Source organism: Sinocyclocheilus rhinocerous, unplaced genomic scaffold, assembly GCF_001515625.1.
Source record: "Sinocyclocheilus rhinocerous isolate Xijiao unplaced genomic scaffold, SAMN03320098_v1.1 scaffold4546, whole genome shotgun sequence".
NCBI classification, from domain to species: Eukaryota; Metazoa; Chordata; class Actinopteri; order Cypriniformes; family Cyprinidae; genus Sinocyclocheilus; species Sinocyclocheilus rhinocerous.
Window position 1 is genome coordinate 148687 of NW_015636193.1, and position 19577 is coordinate 168263.

Genomic DNA, 19577 nt, shown 5'->3' on the forward strand with positions numbered 1-19577 from the left:
AAAAAAAAAACTTAAATATAATAGTATTAAATAATATACAAATTATAATACTTTACATTATAATATAATATAGTATAGTATAATATTATATTATATATAGTGTAAAAACCTTTAAAGTATTTATTATTTTATTTTATTTTATTACATTACATTACATTGAAAATTCCATCCAGTGGGTGAATTTATTTGTGTTTGCTGCAGTAACCTCGTACTTGATTTAATGGTGATCTGGAAAACAGAGGAAATGTATTTTGTTATGCATGTTGGATATTATGGTGGTTAGACGCCTGATTACTCTCACTGAAATGAAAGTACTCGCTTGATTTCAAGGTTGTAGGCCAACACCACTGGTTGAATCCTCTCGCAATTGTGGCACCAGCATGGATAGAGAGAGAGAGACATAAACAAATAATGCAGTGAGTGAAACTGCTCCAAGTGTGGCTCATTTCATTTTATACAACAGTCCTTTCTGGTCCTCAAATCTGATTGGCTGAGAGGAGTGCAATATTCTAGTAATAACTGCGCTCCAATCATTTCACCGCTTGTATCACTCTGCTTGTGCTATTTCACACGAGTAAATAATAAATAATACTGTTTTTGTCACAGAATGTAGTTAACAATTTTTTAGGTGAGAATGTACTTGTTTTGACTTCAAATATGCGGTTTGTTAATAAAGATAATGTCTATTTGCTTCAAAGTTTTCAGAGATGTGAGCTCCAGGGTGTCAGCGGCCATTCAGTGTCCATGAACCTGCCGAGAGCAGCCTTACCTTGGCCAGATCTTCTGGAATTTGCTGCTGGCTTTGATGTCTATTTAGTGGTTAAACATGAGATATATATGAGGTATATTAGTTTTGGGTAAATCTAACGGGCAGTCTTTGGTCTCAATCTATTATTTGTTCCAGATCCAATAGTTTTGGCTGAGGGCAAAATCTCATCACGTTATATTTTCTTTAACTTTAAAGTGCCCCTATTATGCCATTTCGAACATTGCCTTTCATGCAGTGTGTAATGTAGCTGTATATGAATGTAAACGATCTGCAAAGTGCATGATAAATAAAGTTATTGTCTCCCAAAAGTAAGAATCGACTCTGAACAGCCGAAACGAGTCGTCAGTAATTCGAATTACTGCCGAATACTTGACCCAGCCTCAAACACTGTAGCTTGTTCATGTGGTAAACATGTCGAGAAAACGCTGTGAAAGTAAATTTGTTTTATTTTCACTTCCGAATGATGAGGCTTGCAAAGAATCAGTGGTTAAAATTATTTTTTTTCCACAGCAGTACAACCCCAATCTTTTTTGTTTTCCTGTCATTTTATTGACGACAGCTTCTGTAATCTCTGGGAGTTCAACGCGGGATTCACAAAAAGCTTGCTCTTGAAAGATGGCTCAATACAGTTTATTTGGACCAGCTGGCCCTACTGAATTCATCTGTAAGTATGATTAATAATTGATGTTTATATTTTCTATTGAGTGTTCGAGTGTTTTTTGACCTTGCATGCATGTAAACCTATTGTAAGAGACTCCCAAAACAATATTAGGAACTTTAAAAATGGCATAATAGGGGATCTTTAATGATGTATATCAGAGCGCTGCCTTTGCACTTTTGACTGAATTGCCCAGCAACTGTTATGATGGCTGCTGTTGTTTATTAAATATTATTATTCAATAAATAATACATTATATAAATAATAGTAGTATTTAATAATAGTATTTAGTATTGGGAAACGTGTGTGTGTTCGTGATGGTAATAAGTTACATTGTTCCACCATTAGATGGCGACGAGACTGTTTTTATGAGTGAGTCCACAATAAAGACTTTTATATTGAAAGAGACGAAAACGCTGTTGTAAACAAGTAAGTTACTTTTACTGTCAACAACACCTTGTAAGATGCAGCCAACAAATGCACTGAGCAGCGCTGTCATCGGAAATCACCCTTAACAGATGAAAGGATAGTACGACAAAGATATCGCTTTCCTCAGCGGACATTCAAACTGATGTTTTATTCTGAATGCGACAATGAGCTGAAGAATGAATGTTGTATCAGGTGCAGGTAATCACACTCTCAGTCCATCTCTCTCTTATAATACTCTACATAATACAGTGAGCTTTTAATACAGTGATATAATAAGCTTTCAATCAAGCAACTAAACATTCCTTCATTACTAGTTCTAAAGTGATGTTTTCGAATTAGTAACGGAGGCTTGGGCTCAGCTGTTAAACTGTCAACTTGAGATTTTAATCTGTGGCAGAAGGAAATAGTTCCACACAAAAGAGGGTTTTACAGCCATATCACATGGCTACTTGTGTGATATTGCTCATATAGCCTGTGGCTGATGTACATAAACAGCAAGTCCATGAATATAATGTGGACTAAAAATGATTTTGGTCACTGAGAATGAAAATTAGGCCTCCATTCCCCTTCTCTCTTTAAAGGACACCAGTGTCATCTGGATGAGAGATCATGTCCTAGTTGCCTGACCTGAACAACACACATCTACACAATTAGCAGTGTTTGAAAAGAGCTGAGGCAGATGAGGCAGAGAGAAAGAGTGGCGTAAGCGAGGCTGAGTGGATGCCTCTAATAATGGGCTGTGCGTTTCTCCTCCATTAAGCCTGAGCTTCTCAATCGGAGGGCGTGGGGGACAGCAGCACAGTGTCCACTGAAGTGCTCATCAGTCTTCGGTGATCCAATTAACATGATAAGATATGCTGTACCAAAGGTAAACGCAACAACCGGGCAGAACAAAACCCTCTAATCACACCGCTGCACAAATGCTTGCTATCAGATCCCTGATAAACTTCTCCTACAAGGTATGATGGGGCAATTACAGTCACAACATTTGGCTAAATTAACAAATAATACAGAAGCAGCCATTGATTAGATTAAAATTACCATCTGCTAACAAAGAGACAGCACGATTGGCAGTAAATTGGAACACAGGATCAGCGCTCAGATATATAAATCCATCTATCTATCTATAATCAGCACATGTCCACACTCCACAGTTGGTGATGTGTGCAGGTGTGTATGGCAAACAAGGGAGCTGCTCTCGACAATCAAGGTTGGTGAGCACATCGGTGAGCACAAGCAGCCATGCCGAACCCCAAGCGCACTTGGGAGGGAGGATGCAAGAACTGGGTTGTGTGAAATTACACTTTTCAGTATAATATCTTTCTCTTCTATTACTCACAATCATGCAGCACACAACACCAAAAACAAGAAAGAGGTTGTGCAAATTTCATCGCTGTCTTCTGTTCTGCTGGCTTCTGCTGTTGTGGTTAGTTTGGGGGCGTAAATGGTTTGACTCAGGAGGTTTTACAGCTCTGTAATGACAATCTACACCAGGGAAAAGCATTTAGTGTGATTTAAATATGCTCTCCACAGGCTAAGCAGTGGCAGAGGTGAAGATTTTTACAGAAAAAGAAAATTCATTTTAACTAAAAGCCAAAGCAAAAAAAAATGTTCTGAGGCATCCTTGATCAAGATATGAATGTAATGAGATGCAAAGAGAGCCAAGGGTGAATTTCGGAGTTGAAATGCATAAAAACAGTTAATTTAAATGGAGAGCAAAAAAGGGCTGCCAGTCTATTCTTCGCCAAGTCCTCAAAATCAACAATCAATTCAAAGAACAAAGGTGAATCACTGTCTGGAAAATCTGGGTAACCTATGACAATCTTGTATATCTTTTGTCTGGAAGGAGCAGAGACAAGAAACAGCATTTTAGTATTCCCTTAATTTTTCAAAAAATGCTAAATCCTCCTATTCTTTTTTCTCCAAGGTGCTTTGAAGTTGACCTTGAATCAGTGAGTCGTATGCGCAGGGAGTGCGAATGGCGCAGTCGTCGTGGAGCAGAGGTGCAAAAGAGTCAGCGAGTTCAGTGTGAGGCCTCTCTGATGCTGCATTAGGGATGCAGTTCCACATCCCGCAAAGCCAAAGGGAAATAAAAGGCAGGAAGGCTATTCAACAGCAACCAATTTAGAGGCCTCCAGGAGAGCAGGAGAAGGGGACAAGTCTTAAAACCCCTGCCCCCTCGGAAATCCATCGTGGTGCGGCCATCTAATAAACAATTCCATTACCTGGCTTCCCCAGGTGAAATTAAATGTCATGGTTAAGTGTGACATGGAGAGGGGGGAAATCGGCACAACTCCACAGAAATTTCATAGCAGTCATTATCTGTGAGAGTCCACACCAAACCCTGGAGGCACAGGTGAGGCGTTTGCTCTTTCTGATTGATAACAAGGTCTTCACCGACGTTTTACGACTACAAGCGACCGTAAAGTCTCATGGTTGAATCCTGAATATTTTAATCATGCCGATCTACTGTTAAAGGGCATTCAAGCTGACAGTGATAAAAAATCGCTGGAGGTCGCCAAGTCTCTGCCGTGGGTTGTTAGTAAGTGCTCCTGCTCAAGAGCAGTATCCAACAGCATCGGGACACAGATCACTAACAAAAAAGAAACGCGCTTTGAAAATAAAGAGCATTAGTGGTGATGGTTTGGTTTACATCATATATTTGGACCCCATAAGCTTTCATTGTGTGTGTGTAGACAGACAGACAGACAGAGACAGACAGAAAGATGCATCCAGCCCCACACTGCCAACTCTCATTGAAAATTAATGACCTCCAGTCACTTTGTCACTGTGAATCGCTATCAGCGTGAATGCTCTTTAACACTAGAACCGCCACGGGGTAAATTTTACCCGTGGCTGTTTTTAAAACGTACATAAAAGATTTTTAATAAAACATTCAAGTCTCCCAGTCACTGACCTTTACTAAAATTGTTTGATTTACAATCCCGTTGTTAAAAACTGTTTAGATAAAACCAGATCAATTTATCTGATGTAATGAATAAAACTTTATTTTTTTGATTACCCGAAGTTTATTGCTGTTCTTCTTGTATAATTGAAATTATAAATGATACAACTAAACAAATGAATAATTAATTAGGTGAAGCTGTGCGCTTGAATTTGTCTTCGCATCATATGCAATGTGGTGAATAGGCCTATTATTGCTCATTATTGTCTATAGGCTATTTTAGTAATTTAAATAACATAGGTTATCTTAATATATTGATTAATGACATTGTATTATAATAGCCTATTACACCACCCAAATATGTATTTACTTCCTTATATGTTCTTCATTCAAAAACAGCTGTCATGTGCGTGGGTAAAATTTACCCGCTGGCGCTTTTAGGTATACAGCGACCCCTGGCAGTTCTAGTGTTAAGACTGTGGCGTTTTAGCAGGCTTGTTCACGTCATTGTATGTCTGTTAAACTGGGTTGCACAGAAACCATATGCATTGGAATGAGTGAGCTAAATGTGTGTAGTAACTCACCAGATGAATTATGACTGACAGCCTCTTTGAAGAGCTGCAGAAATGTGCGCCGAATCAAAATTATCCAGACACTTACACATCCAAAATTTCACAGCCTCGATATTTTCACTAAAATGCTTTCATGTACCTGCTTGAGAAATGTAAAGACATCAAACTGCGCAGAGACAGATGTTTTAAAAACCACATTGATGTATCACCTATAGTGGAATGAAAGCTTAAGAGCACAATCACCTGTACAAGCTGTGAGCGCTGGCTTTCAAAGGGCTTCCTATTTCTGACGACCTATTCGATCATGCTGAAAGCCTGTTGTTTGAGTAGGGTTCAGTCATGTTACGTGACAACTTGATACTGTAAGTCCAGACTAAATCAGCGGAGCTCCAAAGGACTGCAGTGCAGAAGTGCAGTGATTGATGATGGGCCTCTGAGGCTGACGGATTTCAGCCCTCTGGCAAAAACATAGGAACTATCACCAGTTCACTCCTCTGCCATCTCCTCCTGTTATGTCATCTTCTTTCACACAAAAAGATGCCTTTGAGCATTCTGTTTTTATTTACTGACAAAATTATCTGCAAGGGGCTCCCCGGAGACAGCAAGAGCTCACAGCATTTTCCAAAAACTTCCGATGTGTGAGACTAGACTGTAGGATTCCCAAGAGTCCAGTTAGTTTCTCCCTCCGTTTACACCGGCCTTGTCCTCTTTCAAAAGCATCAACACTTAACCTCAACAAGCTACACTTATCCTTTAAAATCAATCTCCCTTCTTCCACAGATGGGTCGAAATTGGTGTCACAATGGAGAGGTGCGATTAAGCACTGAATTTCTGTGATGTCTGTGGTCCCACAAAATCAACTCAAAAACTAGAAAAATATCAGTGCTAGCAGAACGGCAGAAGAACAGTGTATCCGTTAGAAAACAATCCCCATAAAGCAAAAACAAAATGGGCTTTCACTAAATAAGTAGTGTTTTGAAAAGCCATCTTGCTATATATCTGTATTTGTCTGATTTTTTATCAAAAACTCGGTATGACACCTGCTCCACAAAGTAGAACAAACTGCACAGTTCGTGTGAATGAGTGATGTTTCTCTGTTAGTGGTCCTGCCCTTTTCTACAGTGGCACTCTGATCAGGCTGTCTGTGTTTGGTCCATGCCAGCTTTAACATTTGTCTGTCTTCATCCAACTGTGCCAGCAATTTGGCCTCGTGCTGGGCTCTCTAAAAATGGCTTTTAATAACTGTCTGAATGGCACAAATATAAACAGATGTTGTTGCCTTCTCTTGGCCACCCTGCCACTCAGATTCAGTCTGAAAGGGCGTGTGAAGCTAATTATCAAAAAAACTAAAAGCAGCAATGCATTTCTTTGATTGAGATTTAATAAAGGAGAACAAGACAACATCCTCTCTCATGCTGTCTGTCTCTCAACTTGCCTTGTAGTGGTGTGTGCCAGGAGTGGGAAAAATATATATATTTTTTATTCTATTCAAAAGCTTTGGGTCAATAATGCTATGTAAAATAATATCTAAAACTATCATTTAAAAGGTTATAAAAATAAACAAACAAAATAAAATTAATAAATAAAAAATACTTTTACTAAAAAAATACTAACGGCAAAAGCCCCATCGAAAAGATAAATACATATTTTAAATTAGAGAATATATAATATAAAGCAAAGTATTTTAAAGTATTATATATTAAAGTATTATAATATATAAAATCATATGTGTATATATAATATGAAACATTAATATATAATATGAAACACTATAATATAACAAAATAAACATTTATTATTTAAAATATACACATTTTAAAGCTACTAAGTGTTCTTAAAAAGGCATACTATTTTTAAACACAGCTGGAATGTGTGTGTGTGGTTGAAATGGCCATTATCTAACATGTGGCAGAAATGATAGTCAAAACATTGTTTATTGTCCATCTCTACAAATTAACCAAATGAGTAACTGAATATGAACAATATGTGAGATAGAGAACATGTGATGGAGTGTGTTGAGCAATCACTACATAAGCAGAAAGAGTCTGACTTCAAAGGAAGAATGCTATTGACCAACCTCTGAGTGAGCAGCCTTGTTTCAAGGTCTTCATGCCAGTTCATGTAATGATAAAAACACAATATTTGTGAAATAACCGGCCTTGTCTACCTTGATCCAGAGCAATACTGTTTCTTCAATCTGACCTTGTACAAGAGGCCTTCAGCGGTATTGAAGCGCACACAATACTGGAACCCTCAAACATGGAAATTAATTCTGCAGTTCAAATACTTTGCATTAGCATGCTAGATCCGTTTTCTGTCCAATTCTGCAAACCAGAACAATCCTTCAAACCAACAAAGTGTTCTCGGATTAGCACTGAAACAGCTTGAAGAGAGAGGTGTCAGTAAATATAATAAAGACAAAAGAATCACAATTAGAGACATATCCCGGTCAGAGAGGAGGTGTGAATGTGAGAAGGGGACAACCAAACATTAACAGGCCTGACAATAAGACACAACAGACTGAATGAATGCTTAGAAGATGTGGCTTTAGCTCCACTGCGTTTCTAAACAGCAATACAGCCAATTTCCTATTTTTGTCATTAAGTTCATGCAAATAAACTTCTAATAACTTTACAACACATTTAAGCCTTTATAACTATTTCTTTATGACAGTAATTCATTCTGACTGGAGGGCAACAAATTGCCAAGTGTCTTTTTTCCAAATATCAATTTCAAAGTCTTGTAATGCAAAGACTTCAAAACGGTCTCGATTTTAGTTTGGGAATGCGATTTGTGGGTGGTTACCAGGTTAAATCTAGTCAGAATGATATTTCAGAATGATGCATAAATGAGTACTGACTTTTCAAACTGGGGGCATGCCAATTACTCAATCATGGTGGAAATAAATTGGTATTGGCCATAATTCTGTTTAAATTGTGACTGCTGATTGTATAATTTAGGATGTAAACATTCTGTACACCGTTGATAAGGAATAGCCTAAACTGGCTATAAAGCTTGCCAGAAAATACAATTAAAGTTTTTTTGAGACAACAGGCTAACGTCACAAAACTACTGCACATTACTGTTCAAAAGTTTGGAGTCAGTAAGACTTTTTTTTTTTAAAGAAATTAACACTTATTCAGCAAGGATGCATTAAATTGATCAAAATGACAGGAATAAAACACATTTTAAAATATATATATATAAAAAAAAACATTTTAAATTGTAAGAATACTTAACAATATTACTGTTTTACTGTATATTAGACAAAAAAGGCAGCCTTGGTGAGCGTAAGAGACTTCTTTTAAAAACATTTAGAAAAATTGTAATTATTCCATATTTTATATTATATATGTTTTTATTGTGTAATTTTATTTTATAAATAAATACATTTATAAATACACATTCAAAAATTTAATAGAATATTAAAGGAACACTCCACTATTTTTGAAAATAGGCTCATTTTCCAACTCCCCTAGAGTTAAACAGTTGAGTTTTACCGTTTTCGAATCCATTCAGCTGATCTCCAGGTCTGGCATAGCACTTTTAGCTGCAGCTTAGCATAGATAATTGAATCGGATTAGACCATTAGCATCTCGCTCAAAAATGACCAAAAATGTTTCTATATTTTTCCTATTTAAAACGTGAGTTGGAGTATTAATTGGAGTGCTTCTTTAAAGGTAGGGTAGGCCATTTCGGAAAGGCTAGCAATAGCAAGCTAGATTTGAAAGCATAAGATCCCACCCTCCCTGCAAATCACTCTGCAATGCCACGGCTCCTTCAAAACACATGAACGCGCACAGGCAGACCAGAGGCTAACCAGCAACACGATGAGAGACTGCGTTGGTGGAGGGTTGAATGCAATGCTGTCAGATTAACTCATGTCTCATTCACCGGTGAGAAAGCATTACAGAACAAAGCACGTAATATTACATTAATAACACCTTCCATTCTCGCTCGATCTGGAATAGCGTAATGGAACGCACTGATGACGTATCATGTCTGCACGAACGGGGTGCACAAAGGTATGCAAATATACATGTTGACAGGCAGGTAGGACAGCCTATCATAGTCCTCAGACCGAATAATCTGACTGGTCAAACATTTTATGGTCATATGCCTTCCACAGATGATAAATACATATAAATACATTTAAACCACTTAACTTACTGATCGCTTTCAGGATGTGAAGTGACTTTCAACCAGCATAACAAAAAAAGTTTTTGAACCAAATCACCTACCTTGCCTTTAATACAGTATCTAAATAAATTTTTTAAATAATAATTACTTAATCCAGAAATACATTTTCATAAATAAAATGAAAGTCCTTTGAGTTCCTGGGCTCTAAAAACGGCCACCAAACTTTTGAACGGTAGTGAACATATCCCATTATTCACTGTGGTAGCATAATGATAAGATACAAATATAAAGTACCAAACGCACACTTATTGCACAAACTTGCTCTACATTGTGTCCAACTAGCACTAAAAAAACAAAGAAAAATGGCATGGTGCAAAATCCTATTTAAAAAATCATAAACAGGAACTTAGCAGGAGGAATGAAAGGTACCAAACACACACAGCCCCTTGTAAACCCAGTGCTGACAGAAAGGACATGGTGGTTGTGCCATGATGGGGCCAGTTTGACATTTAAATGACTTGTGTGCCCACAGCTGGAGAGAGCTGGCACAACACCAGAGCGGCTGCCGATTCACTCTGGTCATAAACACTCATCACAGTACTGACAGGAAATGAGGGAGAAAACAGGCATCCGCAGGTACGAGGAGAAGACGAGGACGGCTGCAGCTGTGTTCGGGTCTGTGGACCGAATGACCGGTGGGAAAGCATCTGCCATGAAAGGTGAGATGGATCTATCGTTGAATTTAACTAACTCTGAAAGTGTGAAATATCTGTCCACTCTAATCTCTCTCACACTCACACAAATGAGCATGGACACGGAGGCGCATCCATCAAGACCCCTGCTGACCTGGGAAAAAGGTTGCGAGTGTAAACATAATGACAATAATGTGAGCTCTTAAATTGATGTGCTTAGAAAAAAAAGAGCCTTTGACATTTAAACACAAGCTAATGAAGTTAGTCAGAGGCCCCACCATAATGGCTGGTACACGGCTGGCCTGTGGGTAAGATGTGAGAAATGAGTGCACTTCAAATGGCAAATGAGGAAACGTCAGTGAATGACTCATTGGACCGGTGTTGTGTTAAAAGACAGAGCAGAAAAAAACAATGAAAAGAGAGAGAAATGGAAAGAGCAAGCAAAAAGCAAACTGACCTTTGGCTTCTGTTCCAGCAAGCAGACAGCAGGGCATGCAATAAAAGAGAGAGAGAAAGAGAGAGGGATTGTTGGTTAGAAGCAGGTAGCCATATGGACTGTCATGCTTTGTACTGAAATAAAAACTCTGAGCTGGGAGCTAAGTGAGTTAGCCAGTTGTCCGTCTGCAGTGTGTAATTCAGTTAAAAGGCTATTAAAAAGTTCTAATTTACCCCCATAGACAGTGCAGGGCGGATATATATATAAAAGCTGGGACTAGACAAGTCACCCTAGTGCCGTTTTTCAAACTAAGGTTACGGAACAGCACAAAAGACGTGGCTTATATATAATGCCGAACAATTTCTAAGCAAAAATGTTGCAAGAATTCTCAGAAACAACTTGACCTAGGTGATATAAGGCAATTTCGTCTGGCATCTTCAGTGTGGCCTCTTGAACAAACACAATCCTTCACCTCTGTACCTGTGCTAAAACAAATGCTCAGAAAACTGTGCTAAGAAAATTACAATTAGTCTTCAGCATCTCTGGGGATGGTTTAAAAAAAAAAGCAGGGATCAGGAACCCGCCAGCACTGCGTCATTAGCCTCTCTTTAATTCACGATTAGAGTGATAACCTGCAGGCCAAGCCGGACTGATTAACTCGTGCCGACCTGCACTTACTCAAACTGCCAACCTGGGAGCCCAAGCAATCAGAAGAAAGATAGGAGTCAGTGTAACATGCTACATGCAATCACAGGGCAAAATAAGAGCAATATTTTGTGCTTATTGACACTGTTTGACTATTGCACTTACATAAGTTTTTATTCAAAGAGAAACTTCAGTTAAAACTGAAATTCTGTCATTTACCTGTATGTATGACTTACTTTCTTCAGTGGAACACAAAAGCAACTTCCATTGGACATTCAATGTCATTGTATAAACAAAATCTATGGGACTTTTTAGCCTGTTTTATCACCTGCCAAGTAAACATAGCTTAGAAAGTAATAGTACACTTCTCCACAAAACTCACATTATTGAAAATATCATGTCTGTCATGTCTGTACCTCAAAAAAATAGAAGAGACAATTCGACATGTTGCATGCAGTTATACAACAAAAAATCCTCTACAGTATTTTGTAATTTACAAAAATTTAAATATCGCACATACATTTCTCATTTACCTGTAAAAAATAACTAGGCATTGACCAGTATTGTTACTGAGAACTAAAACTATTAAAAATTGTTTTCATTAATTGAAATAAAGCTGCAGTAAAATAAAACTTAAATATTAGATGAAAAAGAAAACAAACAAAAATTAGAAATGTTGCCCTTCCACAATTCTGATATGCAAAACAAGCTCATCCTAATGATATTCTGGTTCATAGATACTGCTTGAGGACCTGCTTAAATACAAATCTATAGGAGTTTATTTATTTATTTGTTGCCGGTTTTATCATTCACCAAAACTTAGTAACTGTATACTTCTGAATAACCCAAGAGATTTCAGTGTCATTCATGTCTGTACAGGACATGAATACAAAAGGGGCTTGTTCAAATCCACCTGAAGTATGAGTAATAGTAACAGTGATGCTACACTTAGAATACACGCTTACAACACTTACAAAGCCTTTTGTTATCTTTAAAGGGGCTGAAGGTGGCTTCAAGCCTAAAAAATGAGCATGGCAGGTATACAAATAATGATGAACATTTCACATACTGAAATCTTTGTTCAGCGTCTACATGATGAATGGCCTCCTCAGATCCCCTGAGGTGTGCTTTACATTTTTGGAGGATGGAAGAGTCTCCATCTCTACCTGTGTGTCTCTCCTTGGTGAGATTAACAGTGTTGCACAGAAGGCCGTCTCTCCCACATATCAGCCTGCTATGAAGACAGAAATTCCCCCTGCAACTAAAATAAACCCGTATTTTCCACGCCAAATGAAGTGCCATATAAATAGAAGCAGCGAGCCAAAAATGCAGGGAAAACAAGAGGAAAACCAAATGTATACCTCCTGAATGTTTTTATCTGATCAAAGGCTGTTTAAAATGGCGGTCTCATTGTCCCACGGTGAGTATATCAAGGCAGACAGCACTGAAGATCTCTATCAGCAAAAGACACCTCAGGGAGCAGAAAATGAGACCGGTGCTTTGGAGGAACGAGCCACAATGAGCATTATCTCAGACCTGTCGGTTTCCCTGAAGAGAATGTTAAAAAGTTCTACCTCAGGCATTGACCAGTATTGTTACTGAGAACTAAAACTATTAAAAATAGTTTTAATTAATTGAAATAAAGCTGCAGTAAAATAAAACTTAAATATTAGATGAAAAAGAAAACAAACAAAAATTAGAAATGTTGCCTTGGCAACTAACTGAAACAAAACAAATTTAAGACATTTACATTTAGTGAGTTAGCAGACGCTTTTATCCAAAGCAACTTACAAATGAGGACAATGGAAGCAATCAAAATCAATAAAAGAGCAATGATATACAAGTGCTATAACAAGTCTCAGTTAGCTTAACGCAGTACACGTAGCAAGGGTTTTTTAAATAATACAATAAATAAAAAGAAAACCGATAGAATAGAAAAAGAATAGAGCAAGCTAGTGTTAGAGGTCTTTTTTGCTTTTGTTAATTGTATAATAAATGAAAAGAAAACAGATAGAATACAAAAAGATTAGAAAGCAAGTGTGTTTTTTTTTATAAAAACAAGCAGCAAATGAATACAGTACAAGTCTAAAAGGGACAAGTGTTTTTTTGTTGTTGTTGTTGTTTTTAAGACGAAGTACTAAAATTACTAAAATAAACCAAAAAAATGAATAAAAATAAAAATAAATAAAATAAAATAAAATGAATGAAAATGCAAAAGCACATAAAATTATTAAACTAAGATTAAAATGGGGAAAAAATGAAAAAAGATAATTCAAAATATTAATAAATATTATAATAATATTTAATAATATTTTATATATATCTGTTTAAAATGGCGGTCTCATTGTCCCACGGTGAGTATATCAAGGCAGACAGCACTGAAGATCTCTATCAGCAAAAGACACCTCAGGGAGCAGAAAATGAGACCGGTGCTTTGGAGGAACGAGCCACAATGAGCATTATCTCAGACCTGTCGGTTTCCCTGAAGAGAATGTTAAAAAGTTCTACCTCTCTGAAGAGGGATGTTTTTCCTTTTCTGTTTGGAATGGATTGTTTCCAACTCTCAATTCACAGAAACACAACTGCCTGCATCAATTATTGAGTTCAGATCAGAGGAAATAGTCCTCATTTAAGGTCTATCGGCTGAATAAATTTAATACTACAAAGAAATACCTCCCAAATGAGCATAAAAAGAGATTGAAATGCTCTTCAGGAACACGAATGGCTGTATTCGAAATCCAAACGTACAACCTTGAAGGTGGGAAATGTTTATAATGTAGATCACTTCCAGATAGGCTTCACGTCTGGTTCCCAAGACAACCGGCGCTGTGTTCATAATATCAGTGGTTTCATTTTATTCAGTTTTTATCAGATATTTGGCGTGTATATGAGTGTGCGCCATTGTCTTTGTGCACGTGGGTTTAGGGACCCGACTAGTGCCCTTGTCAAGGTGATGTACTGCTTTGATTGGATCACAAACACCCTCTCTATTCATACCAATGCGTTTTCTGCCTCTGAACCGCTATGAGCTATGGGACACGAGTTTAATTCTATTCCTCAGAGAGAGAAGGCCAAGCGGTGGCAACACATCCATAATGCACAGACCATCCTCTCTGCTGGAGACTTTCCCAGTCATGTATTATCTGTGTTTTATGAGAAAATTGCTTTATGAGAGATATGAGATTTAATCGAAGGCAAAAATAAGCTATAGCTTTTCTGTTATATGTTGCAGCCACCGATAATGTCACAGGACCGCAAGTATGGAGAAGTAGAAAGCGTGTGTGGAGTTTCAATGAGAAATTTGCTAAGACGAGAATAACACCCTCCCTCCTTTATCTCCCGTTCTTTTTCCCATCTTTACGTGCTCTGATAGTTATGTTTCTGATAATTAGGTGGCTGACGGGATAAAGCAGACTGGAGACTTAGAGCAGCTGCTACTAGACATTTTATATCACATATTTTAATGGGCCATATTTGCAGGAAATGGAATATATAAAAAAATAAAAAATAAATGGGGGGAAATGTATGCCAAACTGGATTTATACATTGGGAATTGATCAGGAAAGTGCTAAATAGGCGATGTGGAGATGATGAACATTCTGTCCCAGAAATCAATCATATTTGTTATAAAGACTAAAAGTCAAGTTCGAGGACAGTTAAATGTATCTTGATGTATCTCAATGGCAATGCTTCATTAATCAATATTTATTGTTACCATAAGCTGCATTATTTAAAGGGGTCATATGATGCGATTTCAATTTTTCCTTTCTCTTTGGAGTGTTACAAGCTCTTGGTGCATAAAGAAGATCTGTAAAGTTGCAAAGACTAAAGTCTCAAATCCAAAGAGATATTCTTCATAAAAGTTCAGAGTCAGCCACACCTACCTAAAACGGCTCGTTCTAACACGCCCCCACATATCTACCTCACTATGTGGGAAGATTTGCATAACGCCGCCCAAATGTTCACGCAAAGAAAGAAGGTGTAACTTTTATTCTCACTGTAGTATTGTTGACGCTGCAGCCATGTCGTGAAGACGCTGTGTGTTTCGTTGTGAAAGCGAAACTACTTTGTTTGGTCTTCCAAAAGAGGACGATATCCGCTTCGTCATGCCTAGAGCTGATCTGTGCTGGTCGCTGAGGGAATACATCAACTTTCACCGTGGACGAAGCGGAGTCCAGCCCGGGGTCGTCACATGTGGTTGCCGCTCATTCGTCGCATCTGCCGGGAGCGCCGTTCTCGACCACGCCGCCTCAGCTCACGCTAGCCCGGCCTCAGCTCACTCTATTATTATAATTATGATTTTTAATGTTTTTGAAAAGTCTCATACTCACTGAGGCTGCATTTATTTGCTCAAAAAGTGCAGTGCAACAGTAATACTGCAAAGTATTATCATTTAAAATAACTGTTTTCTATTTTAATGTATTTTAAAATGTTCTGTTATTTATTCCTGTTATTGTAAAGCTGAATTTTCAGCAGCAATCCTTCAGAAAACATTTAAATATGCTGATTTGGCTCTCAAGAAAGATTTCTTATTATTATCAATGTTGAAAACAGTTCTTAAATAGGTTTTAAGATTTTAAGTTGACCACGATAAGCCACACTTATATACCCCAAAAGAAAAATAAGTGAGGAAGATGAATGGCAGGCAGAAAGAAAATCAAATCTCAAGATGCAAGATGCATTTCTGAGAGCCACTTGAAAAGATAAATTAGATTTTGTAAGTGTTAGAAGTACATCCGTTTTGGTTTTTGGTAGTGTTGGGAGAGACAAGCCACCACAAATCATCCCTTCTGATCTCTCCCAAGCACCAGAGCTGAGCCTCCAACCAGGAACAACTGACAGCACACATATTTTTCTAGTCCAGAATGGACACAGAGAAAGACAGAGATGTGAAGAAAGGTATGGTGAGGGAGCTTTTTGGAGCTCAGACTCTATTCTCTAAACTGCAGTAGGCATCATAACATGCACCAAAAGACTTTTAGACAGATTACAGACAGATATTAAAAAGGTTTAAAATGAGTTTTTAAAGTGTTTTCATCCAGTTAAATATATAAAAAAAAAAGCTTTTGACACTTGAATAAAGAGTGAGTGCCTTCTACGCCCTTAGAATATACAGCTCCCATGTCTATCAGAAGAGACGAGCATGAAATTACAGCAAATGAAAGACTGAAAAATTACCTAAAAAGAGAAAAGACAAGAAAAGCAGAAAATTATATATTCATATTTTCCATTTATACACAAGATGACACATGCTGAGGCGAATTCTAATAATTATCTGAGGTCGAGATGAGTGTGTGCGAGTGCGCGTACGTGTTCGCAACAGTAACTTGGCAGAGCGTCATAATTAACAGAGTGGAAAGGGCACATTTCATTTTAATGAGCATGGAAATTGGAAATCAACAGCCTTTCCTGAGGCAACATACAGTCCTGGGTGTTAGGAGTAGTATTGATTTACTGGTGTATATATATATATATATATATATACACACACATATATAATAAATAAATAAATTACATAAATAATAGATAAAATATCTAGTATATATATTTATACACATGCATCCTCTCTGCGAAGTTGCATCTTTGCATGCATTCTCATTGAAGCACCACAATAGCCATACACGCATACACACTCAGACAACTTTGGCAGTTGTTATCCGAGCGTCCCACCATGAGCGTTGCGTTTTTATGCATGCCATGTCAACATTAACATTTTTTAAAAATGTCTCTCAAGACCCCTGCATGCTGTTCCAATCCATTGTGCTTCTTCGAGTTCTTTCTGAACGCTAGAAACCATTGTCTGCCACCACCCACAACACACATGACAGTTAGTTTTGCACGTGTAAAAAAAAAAACACTCATATTTGCTTCAGAAAATGTAAAAATCTAGTTCACCATAATAACTTTATGACTACCGTCTCATCCGTTTTTGTTTTGGCAGTAGAAATGTACATTTCTCATTCCAACAATACGTTAATTAAAACACTAAGAGAAAGAGCATCAGAAACTGAGACAAAAGCATGTGGGATGACCAAAATTCTTCCATGGTGGCAAAAAATTTATAAAAGATAGATACAAGTAAAAGCACTCTTAAATATCCTGCTAAACTAAAGTGACAGAAATGAGGGAGCATGTAAGTCTATTGTTTGTTTATTACAATACATGTTTGAAATATAGGCCTACATGTTATGTATTCAGCCTTGTTTTTGGATAGATGGATGACTGTATTACAAAAAAATAGAATAACCGAGACAAATAAAGTGAGGTTAAAGATTTGGTAAGCTCTCTCATATTCCTTCTCTGCAGGGAACTATGAAATATTAAAGCTGCAGCATTTGGACAGCAGCAGCGTCATGACCCAAGATTAACTTTTAAATAATGTTTTAACATGCTTTTTTTTTTATTTCATCATCTCAGCTATTAAGAGAGCAGTTCTTTCAAAGCACCCAAAAATAAAATTATGAACTGATTTTCGTTTTTTTATCATTAACTACAAACTCTAGAGCTGACACATACTTCAGTGTGAGAAAAAGAAAGTTCTAAGTACACACACTATTAACATTTAAGGGGTTATACCAGTATTATTCCAGTTATTTTATTTTTCTTTACTTCAAGATTCACTTATAGTTTAAGTTAAGGTTTAAGCACAAAAAAAGTCTTAAGTTTTACAACTTAGTTTCTGACCACTTTCCACCCCCTTAGAATTAAACTGGCTGTTTGTTTTTTTATGCTGCTGCTACATGTGGGATGACCAAAATTCTTCCATGGTGGCAAAAAATTTATAAAAGATAGATACAAGTAAAAGCACTCTTAAATATCCTGCTAAACTAAAGTGACAGAAATGAGGGAGCATGTAAGTCTATTGTTTGTTTATTACAATACATGTTTGAAATATAGGCCTACATGTTATGTATTCAGCCTTGTTTTTGGATAGATGGATGACTGTATTACAAAAAAATAGAATAACCGAGACAAATAAAGTGAGGTTAAAGATTTGGTAAGCTCTCTCATATTCCTTCTCTGCAGGGAACTATGAAATATTAAAGCTGCAGCATTTGGACAGCAGCAGCGTCATGACCCAAGATTAACTTTTAAATAATGTTTTAACATGCTTTTTTTTTTATTTCATCATCTCAGCTATTAAGAGAGCAGTTCTTTCAAAGCACCCAAAAATAAAATTATGAACTGATTTTCCTTTTTTTATCATTAACTACAAACTCTAGAGCTGACACATACTTCAACACTACAAGTGAGAAAAAGAAAGTTCTAAGTACACACACTATTAACATTTAAGGGGTTATACCAGTATTATTCCAGTTATTTTATTTTGCTTTACTTCAAGATTCACTTATAGTTTAAGTTAAGGTTTAAGCACAAAAAAAGTCTTAAGTTTTACAACTTAGTTTCTGACCACTTTCCACCCCCTTAGAATTAAACTGGCTGTTTGTTTTTTTTTGCTGCTGCTATCTTCTGTGTAAAGTTTCTCACGTTTCACTCTCATTATTCATCATTTTGGTGTTTCATTCTGGTTATGAGTAAATATGGGACCTCGTGTTCAAATCATCTGTCTTATAAAAAATAAGTTTTACATCTTTTCAACAAATAATTTTAGACTGAGGAAGAAATTTTGACTTCTAAAAGTCACAATATGACTCTGTAGAATGTCACAATCTCTTCTTATTCCATGACAAGAACCACAAAGCAGTTTTCTTATCAATAAACACAGGCACAAAAACACAAACAAACACACAGGTCTTGTGAAAACTATATAGCTGCATTGCTTAAGCATTATCAAAACATTGTTTTACTCATAAATGTTCGCCGGGGTTCACACAACAATATCCACTGGACTTAAAAAAGCAAAGCATGACATGTACAACCCAGAGACGCCATTTGATGGCGTTTCAATTCACAAGTTCACTTTGAAAAAGAAGAAAAAAAACTTTTACCACATATAAATTAATACTATATTGCACACAAAAAGAACAGTGCAATAGGAGACTGAGGGTTAAACACAATTTAGAAGTAGAAACACGTGCACACTTTTACTCCTCAAGCACACAGCTAACAGTGCTATGACGGTGTGTTATGTTAGTAGTAAGGGTCAAATGTTGTATAGGCTGAGGGCAGTCAGCCGTATCAGTAGGCGTGTTTCCATAACAGATTTGCGCAAAACTTTGGCGATATTTTATAAATGCCGATAAAAAAGTATTGCGAAATGACGGCGTTTCTATTAACCAATGTTATGCGATTAAAACGTAACCTTTTGCCTCTCGCGATAAGTCATGGCAACGGATTTTGGCTATATTTATTCAAAGGAGGCTTATGCGT

The 19577-nt window shown here is 37.1% G+C and overlaps 1 protein-coding gene across 1 annotated transcript in view; it reads right to left on the reverse strand.

Moving 5' to 3' along the window:
* LOC107747718 (protein diaphanous homolog 3-like) overlaps positions 1 to 19577 on the reverse strand; it is a gene marked incomplete at its 5' end in the record, with an annotated part of 198992 nt that overhangs the window by 129374 nt on the left and 50041 nt on the right. The window contains one exon of the mRNA XM_016562315.1: positions 10623 to 10631. Within this exon, the coding sequence (XP_016417801.1) occupies positions 10623 to 10631 (9 nt within the window). The remainder of the gene's footprint in view (positions 1 to 10622; positions 10632 to 19577) is intronic.